The 20,416-nt window shown below is 33.8% G+C and overlaps 1 protein-coding gene, 1 long non-coding RNA gene and 1 pseudogene across 2 annotated transcripts; all 3 read right to left on the bottom strand.

Annotated features, from left to right (window-relative positions):
* Nucleotides 1-11,600: 11,600 nt before the first annotated feature.
* LOC9321787 lies at nucleotides 11,601-13,354 on the bottom strand. The gene is made up of 4 exons (XM_021033068.1): nucleotides 13,114-13,354; nucleotides 12,580-12,686; nucleotides 12,325-12,498; nucleotides 11,601-12,041 (listed from the first exon to the last, which is right to left on the bottom strand). The coding sequence occupies exons 2-4, from the start codon at nucleotides 12,635-12,637 to the stop codon at nucleotides 11,818-11,820; spliced, it is 456 nt and encodes a 151-aa protein (XP_020888727.1). The 5' UTR covers nucleotides 12,638-12,686; nucleotides 13,114-13,354; the 3' UTR covers nucleotides 11,601-11,817.
* Nucleotides 13,355-13,837: 483 nt separating this feature from the next.
* On the bottom strand, nucleotides 13,838-14,445 carry LOC110230374. Its single transcript, XR_002333471.1, has 2 exons — nucleotides 14,175-14,445; nucleotides 13,838-14,082 (listed from the first exon to the last, which is right to left on the bottom strand). It is a non-coding gene; the product is annotated as an uncharacterized LOC110230374 (long non-coding RNA).
* A 2,678-nt stretch (nucleotides 14,446-17,123) lies between these two features.
* LOC9321788 lies at nucleotides 17,124-18,154 on the bottom strand (annotated as a pseudogene).
* Between the last annotated feature and the right edge of the window lie 2,262 nt (nucleotides 18,155-20,416).

A 20,416-nucleotide genomic window follows, 5' to 3' on the forward strand; every position in this document is an offset into this window, starting at 1 on the left:
TCCGTTTCTTCTCTGTTCCGGTCAAACTCACCATGTCCACATCCACCACAGGCGTGAACGCTTCCTTTGAAACCATCTCCACAAAAACTGATTCTCTTCTCCATGTCAACATGTCAAATGTTACTAAACTCACCGCCTCCAACTACCTTATGTGGAGCAAGCAAGTCCATGCTCTCTTCGATGGGTATGATCTTGCTGCCTATCTCGATGGATCCAAGGCTTTTCCCGCAGCCACAGTCACCGTCAATGGTGTCATCTCCCAAAATCCAGAGTTTGTGCATTGTACCCGACAAGACAAACTCATTTATAGCGCTCTTATTGGTGCTATCTCTGTCTCCATCCAGCCGCTCCTCTCTCGGGCCAACTCTGCTGCTGAGATATGGACCAAACTTGCCTCCACCTATGCTAAGCCAAGCCGCGGTCACATACGTCAACTCAAGATTCAAGTCAACAACTGGAAGAAAGACAACAAAACGATTGATGCCTATGTTCAAGGTCTTGTCACCCGCTTCGATGAGCTTGCTTTGCTGGGAAAAGCCCTTGACCATGAAGATCAAGTGGAGATGATTCTTCAAGGACTGCCTGAAGAATACAAATCCATCACAGACCAAGTGGAAGGCCGTGACACTCCACCAACTCTGACTGAGCTTCACGAGAAGCTTATCAATCATGAGTCCAAGCTTCTGTCCGCACAACCCATTCTTCCAACACCGGTGACAGCCAACACTGCTGCTACTCACTACCGCAACAACAATTACAAGCCTCAAAACAAGTCCAACCAGCGCAACAACTCCTGGCAGCCTCAACAACGTCAATCCAATGACTTCAAGGGGCCTCGTCCTTATCAGGGACGTTGTCAGATATGTGGAGTCTATGGTCACAGTGCAAGGCACTGCACTCAGTTGTCTATGCAGCCATATGCTCAGCCACAGAACTCACCGTCTCCTACAGCCTGGCAGCCAAGAGCTCACTTCACTGCTGCAAATCCGGCCACCACCAATCCATGGCTCCTTGATTCTGCGGCTACCCACCATATCTCTTCTGACCTGGCTAATCTCAGTCTTCATCAGCCATACAATGGCGGAGAAGAAGTGGTAATCGGTGATGGAAAGGGTCTTCCCATCACTCACACTGGTTCGGCTTGTCTCTCTTCTAAAACTCGACCTTTCTCTCTTACTGATGTTCTTTATGTTCCTGATATTAAAAAGAACCTTATCTCAGTATATAAGCTATGCAATGCTAACCGTGTTTCGGTCGAATTCTTTCCGGCTTCCTTTCAGGTGAAGGATCTGAGCACGGGGGCCCCGTTACTCCAGGGACGTACTAAAAATGAGCTCTATGAATGGCCAATTCCATCTTCTCAAGCTTCTGTTTTCGCAACCTCCACCACCAATCTCAAATCAGATGCTTCTACATGGCACTCTAGGCTTGGCCATCCATCACTTTCTATTTTACAAAAGATTGTTTCAAGTTTTCATTTACCTATTTCTGATTCTCTGTCAAAGCCACTCTCTTGCAGTGATTGCTTAACTAATAAAAGTCATAAGCTTTCTTTCTCTCAATCTTCCATAGTTTCTACTCGTCCTCTTGAATATCTATTCTCCGATGTTTGGACATCTCCCATTCTTTCTATAGATAACTTCAAATACTATCTCATCATCGTAGACCACTACACAAGATATACTTGGCTATACCCTCTCACTCAAAAATCACAAGTCCGTGACACATTTATCAAATTCAAACCTCTCGTTGAAAATCGCTTCTCCTCAAAAATTGGAACTCTCTTCTCTGACAATGGAGGAGAGTTTATAGCTCTTAAATCCTTTCTATCCACTCATGGTATAAGTCATCTTACTTCTCCTCCTCACACTCCCGAGCATAATGGCCTCGCCGAAAGGCGACATCGACACATTGTCGAAACGGGTCTAGCTCTTCTTACTCACTCTCAAATCCCAACGACCTACTGGTCGTATGCCTTTGCTGCTGCAGTATTTCTCATAAACCGAATGCCCACTCCAATTCTCTCTTTTCAATCACCTTATCACAAACTTTTTGCTCAAACACCAAACTACAACAAACTCAAAGTTTTCGGATCCCTCTGTTTTCCATGGCTTAAGCCGTATAACTCTCACAAACTCCAACCTAAATCGCTTCCCTGTGTCTTCTTAGGCTACTCCCTAACTCAAAGTGCATATCTTTGTCTAGAACCACAATCTCATCGAATCTATGTCTCTCGTCATGTTATCTTTGATGAAACCAAATTTCCTTTCAAATCCCTTTCAATAACTCTCTCAAATTATGTTGATGACTCACAGTCACCATCTTCTTCAGCTCCATCTCATACCACTATCAAATTATCATCTCCGCCATTCACAGAAGCTCCGCCACAGTCCTTGGAGTCAACAATGGCTCCTTTGAGCTCCGACTCTTCACCACCGTCGGGACCGTCGGAAAATTCCAACGCCGATGACTCAGCTGCTCCGACAACACCACGGGAGTGTGTCACCGGTTCTGGCTCTGCTGTCAATCTCGACAACAATTCAAACATTCAATCCTCCAATGGGCTCTCACCAACATCAACAAATCTCTCACAACAGGCCCAACAGAGTCCATCACAAACAGAGGCCCATTCTCAAAGTCCTCACATGTCATCTTCTTCGGCCCAAAACTCAAGCTCTAAAGAAACGCAGACAACGTCGACATCTTCTTCACCTGAGCAATTGATTCAGCCGGTTCCTGCTTCACAACAACAATCAAATCCGCAAAATCAACCCCAGAATCATCACCCAATGCGAACCCGAGCGAAGAATCAGATTGTTAAACCAAATCCAAAATTTGGTCTCACCTCTACGGTTGTCTCCGCATCCAATGACGAACCTAGAACAGTGGCTCAAGCTCTCCGTGATTCAAGATGGCGAAACTCCATGTCTGATGAATTTAACTCACAAATTCGTCACCAAACATGGGATCTCGTCCCTCCGCATCCATCCTACAATGTCATCGACACCAAGTGGATATTTCAGACTAAGTTTCTTCCCGATGGTAGTGTCGATAAATACAAATCACGGCTGGTTGCTAAGGGCTACAATCAACAACAAGGAATCGATTTCCAAGAGACATTCAGTCCAGTTATTAAGAGTACTACAATCCGAATCGTCCTAGATGTTGCTGTTTCACTCTCATGGCCAATTCGTCAAGTTGACGTCAATAACGCGTTTCTTCAAGGAAGACTTATTGAAGATGTTTATGTCTCGCAGCCGCAAGGATTTGTGGATCCCGATCACCCATCATATGTTTGTCATCTGAAGAAAGCGCTATACGGACTCAAACAAGCACCTAGAGCTTGGTACTTGGAGCTCAAGAATTACCTTGTAAGCGCTGGATTCCACAATTCTCTTTCAGATACATCTTTATTTGTTCTCAATCGAGACAAGCTGCTGGTCTATGTATTGGTATATGTAGACGACATCATTGTCACAGGTAACAATGCAAAGGCTGTTGAAAGCGTTTTACAGAATCTCGGGTCTCGTTTCTCAGTGAAAGACATGGGAGAAATTTCATATTTTCTTGGCATTGAGGCTATAAGAACAGAGGCTGGACTGCATCTAAATCAGCGAAAATACGTCTTAGACCTGTTAACGAAGATGAACATGCAAGACGCCAAACCAGTTACAACACCAATGGCGACTTCTCCGAAGCTCACATTGGCCGGTGAAGCTTACTCTAATCCCACTGAATATAGAACATTGGTTGGCAGTCTTCAATATCTAGCCTTTACTAGACCGGATATTGCATACGCTGTAAATCGTCTATCCCAGTTCATGCACTCCCCAACGGTTGATCATTGGCAAGCAGCTAAAAGAGTGCTGCGTTACCTTGCTGGAACAAGTTCCTACGGACTCTACTTTCGCAAAGGTAATCCTCTCAGCCTTCATGGATTTTCTGATGCTGACTGGGCAGGGGATGTAGCTGACTGTGTCTCAACGAATGCTTATATCATCTACCTTGGAGGACAGCCAATATCTTGGTCCTCGAAGAAACAGAAAGGTGTTGCTAGATCATCCACAGAAGCAGAATATAGAGCGGTAGCAAATGCTGCTTCAGAACTCATTTGGATACAATCACTACTTTCTGAACTTGGTCTCAAGCTCCATGCTGCTCCGTCAATATACTGCGACAACATTGGTGCTACTTATTTGTGTGCAAATCCAGTTTTTCATTCAAGAATGAAGCACATTGCGATTGACTATCACTTCATCCGAGAGTTAATTCAATCCGGTATACTACGAGTCTCACATGTTTCCACCAAAGATCAGCTAGCGGATGCACTCACCAAACCTCTATCTCGAGCAATATTTCACTATCTGCGCAACAAGATTGGAGTCACCTTAGTCCCTCCATCTTGAGGGGGCGTATTAAGGATATGCAAATCAAGCTAACATATATGATTGACCACAATCATCTCTGTCAAATTATTCTCATTATTGTGTAAATATTATGTTGCCTTGTATAGCTCAATTGTCTCTGTATAAAGCTCATGTAATCTCATATCAATAGAATCATCACTTTCACAGCATCTTATAAACTCTATAGTCTATAGTTTATTAAAAACATGTATACACACTTTATGTCATTATTTTAACTTTTGAAGCGAAGTTAGATATAACAAGATTCCAGTTTCTTAGCTGTCTCTCCTGTACTACTCTCAGCCTCTGCAGTGCCTTCCATGGAGTAACTCTTCTCCTGCAACAGAAACGACATTGTTTTCTCATTGCAAAAAATATATATAACAAAGTGAGGTCCTGCTTTTGTTTTGAATGTATATTATATATTACCAGCAAACGCCACATGAAAGGAATACCATCCCTGACCTTTATCCTCTCTCTGATCACTTCTTTAGCTGCATACATCATAAGAGTCAAGATTGTTTATCGTTATACTAAGCTAGATGAGTATCCAATGAGTAAAAACTCTACAACAAGCCTTACCAGTGGAGAATTGACCTGTCTTTGGCAGCAGTTGGCACCACATTTCGTTGAAAACATTTATCTGTTCATCTGATGCTCCGACAATCTATTATTTAAAATAGAACTATCAAAAGGTGTTTGATCAAGAAACTTCATGAGTTTAGATGCTAGAGATTTATTTCACCTTGTAACCAATCACAAAACTTAAACGGTGATCATTAGGACGTTCACATTGGTGTGTTATGCAAAACTCCAAATTATAATACAAATAACCGCTAATGACGTTATTAATTATACTTTCGGTTATATTTTTCTTGGCCCAAATTCCAAAGTTCACAAGAAATAATAATATTTTTATGGTAATATTTTAATGATGATTTAAATAAAGAGAGCCAGGTGGTTTCGAATGGGATATCCACCACACATTCTCAAACATTATTTTTTAAAAAAAACGGAAACTAGATTTTCTTGATATATTAGTATTTTAATTTCGAAAGTTATATAAGCATGAACCACTATTTTATTCAGTTTGCAATTAGACAAATAACATCGTAGTTTTATGGTCGTGTCGGTGTGTGGAACGTTAGTTTCGTTGGCCCAATTGCAGTCCATTTATTAGTCGTTGTACATGTCTTGTTTCATAATTGTATGTACAAAGCTAACAAGTTATTCTTGCTCTTCTACTTTGCCATTTGATTTAAAGTCTTAGGTTCCATATGGCCTTGGAGTTGAATCAATGAAGAATGTTTTTTTGACTGTGGATTTTATCTTTGAGCTAATGTCTTTGATGGTCAAAAGGGTCAATGTATAAGTTGTTGGTGTTGTGATATCTTTTGGATGAGATGTGGGGTTTTGGTCTTATAAGAAGACAAGAGAGATTTAAAAGAAACGGTATGTTGGAGGCAGATCTAGAGATGTCTGCGTCTCGCCTGAGCTTAGACACATGAAATTTGACCCCACTTCTCATCTTTGAATAATGCTTGCTATCGTCTTGTCACCATTTCCTTTGACAATCTGTTACTTTCTTCTTTGTTGCAGTGACAAGCTGTGAAAGTCAAATATTAAATATGAAATGCGATGATGAATGCATCTCTTGATTACGTTCATGCATTATCTCTTGATTATTTCATTGGCCTTACCATTTATTCTTTTAACCTTTGGTTATACGATAATAATAGATGCATGCAGATGAAATGCGATAATGAATTCATCTTTTTATCTTTATTTTCATGGTTAGTCTAATAAGAGGCAAGAGCTTTGGTCTTTTCTTTTTTTTTGTCAACTAGTTAATTTCATTCAGCACTTACATTTGTAAAACTTGGTCCATAATGATATAATTTGGATAAATCTTAAGTTTTTTAGTTCAACTATATTAATCTAAACGGATTCATTATTTTGTATAACCATTAGAATGAATAAATGAGAAGAATAAAGTACAAGATTTGTACAAGATCCAAATCTTGGTAGGTAATTAAGATCCAAATTGAAGTGAAAATAGATATAAATTAATACCTTCCTAACGACGCTCCAAGTAACGTTTTGAGTGCAAGGAAGAGTGGTAAGTGAACCAGTGAATCTATAATATTTAATTAATGGCTCTAGCAAAGTCAATAGTTCAACTATTTTGTATAAATAGATTCAAGATACATAGTCTACAGCTTATATATTAAACGTTGACTTTCTTTGGCCAAGGAAGAAGCTATAAGTGCATGTGGGAAAGCTAAGTTGTTGGAGCTTTAAGTGCCGAGACCTAACATATAGTCCGTCCTGGGTTAGGTTAGAGAGTACTAAAATACGCTAAGGTTTAGGTCAGTGAACTATACTATATATATACTTCTGGAATTTGGCGTTACAAAATAAAAAAAATGTAAAGAAAATGTGACTGGATATATGTCAATGTTATTGCAGTGATAAGATATATGTCAAATCAAAACTTATTGAAGAAAACACAGCAAGTGTTATTGTCTCATTTGGTGACGAAATAGGTGACTGGAGCATCGGGTTTACAAATCGATGTTTTTAATGAAATCTGGTACAAATTGATGTTACTCACCGGCCAATCTTCCACTGGTACACTCCCAAAAACACTATTCTTTGGCTTAGTTTTGTGGTTACTTGGCTAACTCTGCGGGTAAAACACCGAATCTGCAGCAATTGAAGTACTAGAGAGGAGGATCAAACATAGAGATGGTGCATCTTTCTTGTGGCATTTGCTGGTATAAGTCATTTATATGTCGAGATAAGTTGATTCAAGATACATATTGTCTACAGTTTATATATTAAACGTTGACTTTCTTTGGCAGGAGAAGAGTTATTCCGTGGAAGGCAAGGAAGAAGCTTTAAGTGCAGGTGAGAAAGCTAAGTTGTTGGAATCTTCATATTTCAAGTTTGCTTGATTGCCCAAAAACGGCGTTTTGTCTTGTTGTTGTTATTTTAGACATGATTTTGCGCTTTGGTGAACAAGTCTGAATCGTTATGGTCATTGGTCAATGTAAAAGTTGACGTTGACATTCTATGTAAATTTGCGGTTTGACTAAGAATAATAATAAATTGAAATTTACATTCTACTGACTTTATTTATATAAGTATTTTATAAGATGTTTATGAAAAATTCAATTAAAAGACCATTAATGGATCTTGAAGCTGTATGCTATAGTTAGATATGTTGTTTAATTGTGACATGGAAACATGTCTACACATTAGGGGACTTCTAATGTCCAACGTAGCCCATTCTTTAATTTTATTTTTCAACACGAAACTTTTTAAACTATTGAAATTTTTGTGTTAAGTATTTTTGTTTCTCAATAATATTTTTACTACACGAGAGTATTTAAAATACAAAATTATATACCACATTGTTGATCTTTTAAATTTCAATCGACTAGACTTTGGGTGTTAATCACAAATTATATGGAAAATGTGTAATTCCATTAATAAGGCTAATTCTTGATGAGTTTTTCTCCAACATATCTTATAAAAGACACATAACAGCCAATATTTTTTTCGTAATTCATATTTAACAAAATGATCTTAAGATTTGTAAATTACATGCATCACCTAAACAACAAGATGTGAAACTTCCATGAATAAGGTTGTGATTTTCTCTCCAACATAACTTATAATATACACCAAACTAAAGTCTAATATTGTTCTGTAGTTTACTATAAACAAAATAGTGTTAAGATATGTAGTTACATGCGTCACCTAAAAACATTGAAATTTGCCTACACAGCTGTGTTCTAGTGGTAAGGGAGAATTGGGGAAAGGTTGGAAAGAACTAACCCATGTTCGATCCACCCTGGAAACAAAAATCACATTTGTGTGGGAAGTCTGGGCTTGGGCCTTGGCCCAAACAATTCACATGGTATCCGGGATCAGGCTAACTGAATACCCCCGGACATTAGTCGGAAAGCATTCCAAACTTGGGGTTAGGCAGTGTGGTAATCCAACACCTAGGTGTTGGCAACGAATCCACATGGTAGCACTTCGGTGCGTTCCCCCGGAACTGACCGGATCAGCCGATCGGATATATAAAAAAAAAACATTGAAATTTCATGAATTCCAGAAAACAAACCATATATTTGGTGTGGGTGGTACATATAAAGACCGATTCTCTCAAAGGCCTACGTCGGCCACATAAGCCAACAATTGGATAAAATATAATTAAAGAACTCAACTATGACATGTTGACAAAAAAATCCGATATTAATACTTTCCTCATCCAGAAAGATATGAGTCACACGTATTTAACAAGGTGTTGTGTGTATCTATCTATTATATATGCAACTCTTTAGAACATGGTCGAATCCTAAATTATTCTAGACAAATATTCATAAGTCTACTTCATGACTTTCTTGGTTTTATGGAAAAGAGACAATTTTACACAATAAGCCCACGCGCATGCATTATTTACCTCCTCATAAATCTTCTCTCATTCTAGTCTTTTTCTTATTAGTTTAAAGAGAATATGCATAAACTAACCATGGATCTCAAATGAATTTAGAAATTAATCATGATGTCAGAACACACACACTCTCCTCAATTACAATTACTCTTATACTCATTTATTTGTTACATGTTATTTTTAAAAATCACACAAACACTCACAACGCTTAACGACTACGACACCGCATTCTTCTCCTTCTCGCGACGGGAGAACGACGGCCACAATAAAATCATTGTTACTAATTTTATCTACCATTATCATCATCACCCACCGTATTCTTCTCCTTTTCGCGACGGAGACTACAATAAAATCACTGTTACTATTTGCGACTACGACCCCACCATCACCACTCGCGACGAACACCACCACCGCTTCTTCCAAAACCATCATCACCTCCGCCGTAACCACCTTCCTCACGGCTACCACTACCATTGTATACATCTGATCTGTCAAAGATCACTCATTTTCTATATTTTGGTCATGGTTGTTTTGAGAATGAATAGATTTTGTAAAATTTCACGTTCGTTTTTAATATTAATCGATATTTTTTTGTTTGACACGTTATTATAATATATATCATGTTATTAATTTGTTTCGCACGGTTTCTTTTCAAATGAAATGATATTTATTTATATGACATGCTATTTTTACAAAATGTACGTTATAAAATGTCACTTTTTTGATAAATATCGTGTTATTTTAATATGTTCACGCGATTTGTTGAGATATCTCAAATCTATGACATTTTCTCCGCATAAACTTGCTCATGGTTCAACTTTTCAAATGAAATGATATTTGTTCATATAACATGCTATTTTGAACAACTGTATGTTATAAAATGTCACTGTTTTTATAAATATCATGCTATTTTGAAATTTCTCAAATCTATTTTTTTTTTTCCGCATAAGCTTGCTCATGGTTCAACTTGCAAGGACATTTTTGTATTTTAATATGCCGTCATATGGTTATTTACCTATAAAAAAACTGACAATGGTTAGTTTCTTAATTTTGACTCAAAATTTGGTTACTTTGTAATATTACCCTAGTTTAAATATATAATATGAACATTCTTTTCACAACATATATGTTGTGAGTGATGAGCAGATAAAAAGTGGTTGCTACGTGGGCGGAGAAGAAACGTAATTATTCATCCATTCAACAAATGAAATATATTACATGCGGTTCAACATTAAAAAATAAAAAATAATAGATTTTACTGTTGCGGCTCAAAACTATGAGTAAAACAGAAGATCCGTATGGTACAGTAGGAACGCTTCCAATTTGATGTGTTTTGTGTGCCACAAATGTGGTTCTTTTATTATTGATATTTTAATATTGAAAACTATAACAAAATCACAAATGTTAATTTTGGTAACCCATATAAATATTTTCACATTTAACTGAAAAACTACATATTTAAAATAACCATAACCGATGAACTAAACCAAACTAAACAAAGAAAAGAGAATAGAACATTGAAATATTTAATTTTGAAATTACAGATTAACCAAATCTTAAGTTATTCTAACAAAAAATGGAGTAATAATTTAAATTACTAGAATTACGTATATTATATATTTTTATTTGTATTACCTAAGATCTCATCCCTTTAAATTATTTATCATAATGGGTAGTATCTAAAATTTAAGAAAATTTAAGAAAAATACATGGACATATCACATATATCATTTTTTTATCCACTAACATAGATAATGCTCCACAAGCACACACATCGTTTCACCAACCTAATAGCACCAAAATATATAGTATCTTTTAATTGTATAGTTTTGATTAGTTTATCTAGAACAATTTCTGGTTTTATAATATACTATATTAACTACTATTAATTGAAAATATGACACTGCAAATCCAACTTAAGTTTACTTCAATGATTGAAGAATAATTTTGAAAATGCTTGTAGTAAAACCTCTTAACATGTAAGTGATAGTAAAATTTCTTACAAAAGGATGATCAAAGAAAAGAAAAAAAAAAAAAACATTATTCTTCCTCAACAATAAAAACTTGTACCTAATGGCTAAACATAAATAAATCTAGTGCCACATAACATAAGACAAGTGGAATACAAAGTAAGGTAAAAAGTTGGTGTTAGTTATGATTTAGTGATGGAGCATATGGTCCAGGGATGCCATTAGGAGAGTCCCACACTCATGAATTTCCTCTCTTGGTCTTCCTTGCGGGCAAGGGTTTATCCATGCTTTTATGGCATAGGGACACTATTAATTTTGGGGAAAAGGGCATATACTTTTATCTTTAAAATTTCGTTTGAATTTTTTTTTATATATTTTTCAGTAATTTAGCTTTATATCGAAATGTTTATACCACATAATGCTTATAATCTTACCGAAAATCACATACTTATTTATCAAGTACTACGTTCATAAAGGAACTCGAGTTTAGTTAGAAGATTTTTTTTTAGAGAATACAACACTTGATAGTTCGAATTTGATCTAACATAAAAGAAAATGCATGCATAAATAAATAATTTATGAGAAATTTTTCTTAACGTTTTGAGAAATTAAAAGAATTATAATGGAAAAAGTAAAAAGTAACATGATACTTTATTGGAAAATTTTGTTACAAATCTCAATCATAATTTATTTGTTATTTCAAATGTATGTACCACATCTTTTTTATTATTTCAAATGAATCTTTAGTACTCAATATGGACTCCTAGCTAGTATTACATTTTTTTATGAAGAATCTGAATCAAACATTTTGAATGATTGGAAGATATTTTTAAATGAAAACTGTTCCAACTGATAAAAGTTTTCGCTAAGTCATTGTTAGTGATTGATAGATACAATTTTTTCATCTTCTCCTCTAAGTTTTAACACCAATCATAAGAGAGCGATTTGAGGAGGGGAAGAGAGGGGGAAATGATATTCAACAATATAATAACTTACCATGAACCTTGAGACCTTTCTTAATCCTAACAGCTGAAGTAATCACTGTCAACAGTCGGCTTAGATGAACTGATTGTTTGTTCAAGATTGATTTGTTTACCTCCTGATACAAGCAATTCCAGATAACACTTAATTCTTCTACTTTATAATCCTTGCATATTCTCTCCAAAGTTGAACTCACAACTTCCACTGTACTACCAGAACCTGCAACAAAATACGAGATCAGAAGGAAACAAGAATAGAAACCATGTAAAGCAGCTTCAGGATATAAATTCTCTATTCTAGTAAGTTGATTAACAACCTTTAAGAATTACAATAAATTTTTCACTCCAGCAAAATATAAAAACAGTTAACAAAGATTCTCACCGCCCCACTATAATTTAGCATCATTATTCGGAAGAAAGAAGTGCATTGGCTTTAAAAATATCCACCAAACTGTAGTCTTTTAAATTTAAAATTCTAACATCTCATTAGAAATAGGACTTGCCTTGAGGAAAATTATCACAAAAAGATAATGTAGAATCTTTCAGCAAGAACCTCAAAACCCTGCCAGCTTTTGAATGGAGTTTCGCATCGGTATTTCTCATAACATAATATAGTAAAGTAACTCCTCCAGTTCTTTTCGGTGGATCTGCAACTTCAGAAAGGATCCTCTTGATCCCTGAAACGTTCAGGAGAGAAGAATCAACTGGATTGTCCCTAAAATAGACATGACAAAAAGAAATGACAAGCAATTCATCACCTTTTTCAAGTTGCTTATCCGGTGCAGTCCTCAACAAAAATGACATCGAGGGTGACATCAACTCGATGATATAGTCTTTGGGGTAATACCTCAGCTCCAATGTAACCCTTCATCAGAGAAAAATTAACAAGATGAAGAAAACCCAATAATATTAATGTATTAGTCCTTAACAGAATAAAAGTACAATATAAACCATAGCATAAATGTATATGACCCAATAAGTAAAAGAAAAATTATGTGAAATCTTAAAACTGGCCAACAAGAATCAATCAACACTTTATTGAGCTAAGTCAAGCTGCTAGTAACAGATAACATTTTCGCTCTATCCAGAAAATCTAAAAGAAACCAAGATAATACAAGAAACTTCTCTACCACAACCGAATATTTGAGCAGTATCAATTCAATATACTTAAAACAAGAGAGCAAAATGGCATAAACTCTAACAGGTTTCGCTAATGACTTAGGTATAAACTTTTGTTCAGATTTACAGCAAGAAATTATATATTCTTGATTAGATTGGAATTTTGTACGTACTTCAGAATAGTTTTGATGTCGCATATGAAATACTTCTGCAGGTCTCTCACTATGTAAGACCATGATTCAAATATCTTCAAAGAAAAAGACCAAAAATTCAGCAAAAATAATATATAAGTTACGTTGTCCGGAGTGTAAAATATGTTATAGAAACAGCAACAACCTGCTCAATAATTTCTGGATCTTCCTGACCACCATTTTTCAGAAGAGTCACTAAGGAGTTAGCAAGACGTGAAAGGAAGCTAGACAAAACATAAACAAAGTAGAACATACACAAGAATTAACTGAACAAAGAAACTGCAAGTGAAGCTCGATTACTTGACCCTAAGATGAAAGTCAAAACACTCTGTACTAGTGACTCTTCTGGCTATATGATCAGTTTATGCAAATGCAAGAGAAGGAAGGGGGAAAACTTGTTTGGAACATTTTGTGAGCTATGCATAGCGGCCGGAAACTAAATCAGCTTCATGACTTCATCCACTAAGCTATACAAAAATATCATCACATTACTCTGTTTTCAGAGTATGCTACATACAATGTTTGGAATATTCTAACATTAGAAGAGTGCGGCAGAATCGACTATGACTAAGAGTTTCATCTGGAAGAGGGAAATTAGCGAGTTTTCAATCTCTTTGTACCTTAAGTTGCCATTGATATTTCATGATTCAACCATATAACTTATAGCAGATAACGAATCAAAGTTAAAACTAAAGACCATAACTAATTATCTTAAGAATCTTAACTTAAAACCAGCATAGTAGTAAGTAGGATACAACAGTACAAGACCACAAGAACACAAAAATTGAAACTTTAGAAAAGGAAAACTCTTAAGGAAACAAAATCAAACATACCCTCCATTCTACGAGGCAATCCTTATGTGGAACCTTTTGAAGGCTCAGACTTCACCTTATCCAAACTCCTAAATACTTTGACTTCAATGTCATTGATTCTCTCTTTCAAGCTCTTAAACTGCATCCAGAAGTCAAAGAAACCATAATTAGAAAACATAAACTAAGCCAAAAGATAAACCCAAAACCTCTTGTCAAATAGAGAACACGCACCTTATGTCTGTTCTTTCCCATGATTAGGGTTTCAACGATTTCTACAGCGATGTCTCCGTTTTTCCTAATACACCAATATCGAAAAATGTAAAATTTCAATTCCAAAACTTGACAATTTAGATCCAGAGTACACAATTTGCTTGATTTTAGGCTAAGACGCTGCAGAAACCTTTTGGGAAAGAAAAAAAAAATCCAAACTTGGAAACGAAATCAACACAGAGAAATGCGAAATCGATATGGGTTTGAAGAATCTCGCTTGCTTGAGATGATTCTGCGAGAGTCGAGAGAGATGAGAGACAGTGCCGCGTAGAGAATGAGAAGAGTATATATAGGTAGGTGTTGGGTTTTAGCGAGATTTTTTACTTGTAACAAATGTTTTAAAATCCATTTCCAAATAAGGTCAATCAGACCGGTAGATAACCATACTTAAACCGGTTTTACTATTTCTAACCAAGCCGAAACCAAAATAATTTTAGTAATGGTAACCGAATAAATTTTAATGTGTTGCTGTAACCCAAATCACCTAACGGTTTGGTTTGATATTTTCGGAAAAGTTTATTTTGTCCTCTCATACATTCCATCTATCTATCATCATAATGTTGAGTTAAACCACCATAACTCCATAAGAAAGACAAATTTCATGAAAACATTTGGAATTAACTAAAAAGAACTTAATAAAGATTTCAGGAATAATATAAAACCGCTGCATTATTTTGGCTGACAAATTTTTAGTGCAGAAGGCGTCAAGAAACAACACAAATTCATCGTTTGCTTTTAAGTTTATTTTTTTTGGTATAATCGTTTGCTTTTATGTTAGTTAAGGCTAATTCCGTTAACATCCTCTTAAGCGTTTGTATTCATTTATATTTCATCACATATAAGTAAACATTTTGGGCAGTAATTATACTCCAACACTAAATTTGTAAGAATTTACCACTAACACTTACCAAAAAAATAGAAACATGTACACTAAACAAATGTCACATGTTATGTATCTAATGCCAAACTAGATCATCACCCGTACTATAGTACGGGTTAAATTTTATTTATTACAAAATTTATATATTATATATTTTAGAATAAACTTGTGATATATTATAATAGTAATTAAAAAAATATAATTAGATTTTTGCCCGTCCCTGTATATAATATTAGAATGAATATATTTTCTTTTTTTAATTATACTCAATTATGGATATATTTTTTAAGATATGAAAACAGAAAATAAAATTATTTTAATAAATTAATATGGTCTGAACAATGAGTTAATTTATATTAACAACCACAAAATGAGATTGCATATAATTCAGTTAGATCAAAAATCAAAATATTATAAATGAATCGCTTCTGAAACGTAGATTATTTTTAATTAATTAAGAAAGTTAGCTATTATTTTGAGTTAATTTAGGAAATTCTTTTTTCAATTTCTAATTCTTTGGTTGTTGAAATAGAGATTTGTTTGAGGTAACTACGGAATTTACCAATTATTCGTGTAATCGAATATGTTATGAACATATATTTAGTATATAATATACCAAATTCAACCCGTGCATAGAGTCTATATTTTTATTTTAGAATCCTAATGAAAATATTGCGTGCACAATCTATTATTCGTTATTTCCAAAATTGCTTGCACAATCAAATTTTCAAATATTTTGTGATGTCAACGTTATTTAATTTATCTGATCATATAATCTTAACATGCCGTCTATTATAAGGATCATAATTTTATATCATATAATATATTACATTTAACCCTCCGCCTACTATAACTATTTTAAATATATCTTTTTTAGAAAATCAAATTAAAGTATTTATAATTTTTTTTATCTTTTTAATCTATAAATATTTATGATATTCATTAAAATATTAAATTAAACTATTTTTAAATGTTCCAAATTAAAATCTTTAAAAAATATTTCTTGTAGTATATAAAATTATGAATTTCAAAAAATAATTATATGAATTAAATAGAAATATTCAAACAGTTTTAAGGATCATAACTCATTTGTTGATATACTTATATAAGGAAGACAAAAGAGAAGGAGAACAAAAAGAAAAGCGATTGTATTTATATACTTAGATACTATGGGTTAAGTTTTAACTGCAGTTAGTTTTTCCGTTAGCAAAGTTAACAGTCGTTAACTCGGGGGTACAATTCTACTAATTTTTAAAAAACGAAGGTTTTAAAAGGCAACCGAAATTAAATTTGGTATTTTTATTCCAAATTTAATATTACGGGTATTAAACGGCCAAATAAAAATTAAATGACGGTTTTTTCGGGTTCTTTCCCATTTTGGTAAAAACTTAGCATAAGCTTTTATCTAACTGTCCTCTTCTATTTGTTTTTTTTTTTTTTGTTACAAAAGCATAATTGGTAAAATCTGTGAAAATGAAATTTAAAAGCTTTCTAAATATTAAAGACGATGAGGAATTTGTTTTATTAGAATGCAGATATTTGTATTAATGTAGTCCCAAATTTTGTTTTAAAAAAAAAATACAAAACATATTTAAATATTTAATTATAAACATTTTCATAAGATCTTATATAAATTTGGTACATCATAAAGGATTTACTTAAATTAGATAAAACATTTGTTATTAGAATTAGTTGGGTTCTTGTTTGGTTTGCTCTGTATTTTATGCTCTGTTCCTCTCTGTTTTTGCTTCTACGTTGAAGTTTTTGAGTGTTTCCCCTCTCACCCAAAAAATATCTACACGGCCCAAATCTCATGTGTACTTTGATAACCAGGAAATATTAAACCTCTAACATATATTCCACTACAAAAGAAATTATAAACTCTCTTTTAGTCTCTTCTTATACACCAAAATTTATTGTACACCTCAACATAGAAAGAATCATAGCATATTTGAAATTTCATGTTAATCAAAACGAAACTCAATTTTTTACAAAAGAAACCTAAAAACAGTCACTCGTCGTTAGAAGCTCTACAATCTTTTCCGTCTCTTCATGACCCTGAACAAGTGCAACACCTGCAAAAGATAACAAGGCAAATCAAACCAAAGAACTCAGAAAGTGCAACACACACACACACACACACACAAAGTGTCCCCTACCTCATTTTTGGACTTGTTTCCCTCTCTGAAGAACTGAGTTAACTACATGACTACCATCTCCCTGAAACAAACCCTGCACTGTTACTTAAACCGCAAGTTAACATACAGTAAACTTCAAAATGGTTTTCCTTAGGCCATCAAGATGGTTTTACCATTTAAGAATTCTATACCTTTGGCTTCCTGATAGAATTCATGTTAGCTGAAAGAAAGAGACTGAAACCAAGAAGCAGGCTCTGGTGATCTTTCAAGAGTTCATCCACCCTTGCAATGACACTAGCAGCATCGACTCTACAAAGAGACTAAGTAACATCAGAATCAAGTGACATGTGTGTTTGTTGGTTAGAATAAGAAAATGAAATATACATGGAGAAAAGAATTCATTCATACCTGCGAGCTTTAAAATTGTTCAAGAGCTTAAGAATTTCCTCATACTTTGCAGGTTCATCATGAAATGCTTCCTTCAGAGCAGCGATATATGAAGTCGCATCACCCATGGTAGGCTTCGGCGGCGGTAGCCTTTTTCCAACCACCTTTTGAAATTGGCCGGACTCTTTTCTAGCCACAGGAGGGATGGTTATCCAAAACTCAACGGGAAGGAAGGTATTTAAACCAAGAAGCAGATTGAAGTGATCATACAATAGTTCCTCCATTCTTGCAACGACAGTAGGTGTGTCGACTCTACACAGAGAACAACAACATCAAGATTCAGTTCTCACATGTCTTTGTTCTATACACTGTTTAAGAGTAAAGCAAACATACCTACGAGCTTCAAAATCCCTAAAAATGTTGAGAAACTCTTGAAATTTTGCAGGTTCATCATCCTGTAATGCGTCACTCACAGCAAGGAAGTACGAAACAGCATCATCAATAGTAAACTCTGGTAATAAGTTTCTTTCAACCATGGTGGTGTGAAATTGACCTGATCCATTGTCCAAAGATAGAGATTGATAAAAGAACGCTTTTTTTTAGGAGACCAAACAACACACACAAAGTCATCTTCTAATATACAAAATCCTGTAAATTTCATCGCAACACGATCCTTAATAATATCCAGAATCAAACCAAAAACTCGATTTTTTAACCTAATCGTCTGATAATTGTCGCATAAACGAAACGGGAATTAGAAACGAAGGAGAAGGTGATCGTAAACTCTAATCGTCCGGTTAAATCACATTTCAATTGACCGAAACAATTTATTAATTGAAAGAGGAACCAATTATGGTTACCGATTTTCAGCAGACCGAAGCGACAATGAACAAGAAGCTTGTCTTCGTCTTCTCCGCAGGACAAAAAGAAAAAAACTCAAGAGACTGATTTGAGTTTTGGTTAACGGTTCTATATTTGTAGTAGGGAATATATCAGATTTGACTTCATTTTTTCATTTTTTTTTTTTTTAATAATCCACTTTTGTTTGCATCTATATATTATCTCAGATATATACTTAGCATAAGCTTTTGTGTGAGTGTGTTTTTTAGTTACAAAAAGTATTGAGAAAATGAAATTTAAAAGCTTTCTATATATTATAGACGATGCGGATTTTTTTTACTATTAGAATGCAAATATTTGTACATATTAATTTAGTCCAATTTTTTTTTGTTTTAAAAAAGATATTACAAAAACATATTTAAACTAGATAGATTTAAAATTTTAGTTTTACAAAAATTCATAGTATCTTGTATTATTTTCGAGAAAAAAATGGGTAGAAAAACCCTCACTTTTTCTTAAAACATATGAAAAAAAAACATTAATTTTTAATGGATTTTTAAACCCTCATATTTTCATAAACGCTAAAATTAAACCCTAATTAATACTCAATTATGGATATATTTTTTAAGATATGAAAACAGAAAATAAAATTTTCGAGAAAAAAATGCTTTCTATATATTATAGACGACGATGAGGAATTTTTTTACTATTAGAATGCAAATATTTGTACATATTAATTTAGTCCAATTTTTTTTTGTTTTTAAAAAGATATTACAAAAACATATTTAAACTAGATATAGATTTAAAATTTTAATTTTACAAAAATTCATAGTATCTTGTATTATTTTCGAGAAAAAAATGGGTAGAAAAACCGTCACTTTTTCTTAAAACATATGAAAAAAAAACATTCATTTTTAATGGATTTTTAAACCCTCACATTTTCATAAACGCTAAAATAAAACCCTAATTAATAAACTCTACTAATCCATATATTAATATAAACAATTTGATTTAAGATTTTTTTCCACTAAAATGTCAAGGTCCATAGGAATAGAAACACTGTCTAAGATCCACATAAATGGAACCATCTAAGAGAATCTCCCCTTGGATCTTAACCTTTTTTAAAATTAAAAGTTCACTTTTTCTAGGTTAAGAAAAATTAGACAAGATCTTAACTAATTTCTACTCCAATGGTTAAGAGAAAAAAAATTCAAATTGTTGAAAAACAATGTCTTACAATACAAGTAACAATCAATAAAACACATTACAGAGAAAAATTTATAGAATCAATAAAACAATTTGGAGAAAGTGAGAAAGTAAAAGAGTTTAAACTTCAGTTCCCTAACCATTTGGAGAACATTTGAGACGATTAAGTTACCTTGACACCAACTGTGCATCCAATTGTTTGAGGTGGGCGAACAATAGAAGAACCTTTGTTGATGAAGGCTACAAGTGATGTTTTTCCAACACCTAGCAAAAGGATTTGAATAGTTAAAATTTTGAATAGTAAAATTCAATTTACTATGATGAATAGTTAAAAATTAAACAAATGGACATTCCCAAAATTGTATTATTTTTCTTTCATTTAACAAAGAATCTGAAGCATTTTGAGAACTCCAATGGCGAAGAAATATAAGATCCACCGATGGCTTTGGATCGTAATTTAAAGAATAGTAAAATTCAATTTATTATGATGAATAGTTAAAATGTAAAAAACAATTTATTATGAGGAGGAATAAAATTTGGATAGTAAAATTCAATTTATTATGATGAATAGTTATAATGTATAGCAGAAAAGAATGTGAAATAAAAATGAATAGTTATTTTATTGAAACGTTTTAGGGTTGTATAATTAAAAATACATTCTATATCTAACATAAAGATATTTTGTATGATATAAATAGTTAGTTTTTTTTTTTTTCAATTTTAAAACTAAATTAAAAATGAAATAAAAATAA

The sequence above is a fragment of the Arabidopsis lyrata genome (assembly GCF_000004255.2).
Source record: "Arabidopsis lyrata subsp. lyrata unplaced genomic scaffold ARALYscaffold_3, whole genome shotgun sequence".
Classification (NCBI taxonomy): Eukaryota; Viridiplantae; Streptophyta; class Magnoliopsida; order Brassicales; family Brassicaceae; genus Arabidopsis; species Arabidopsis lyrata.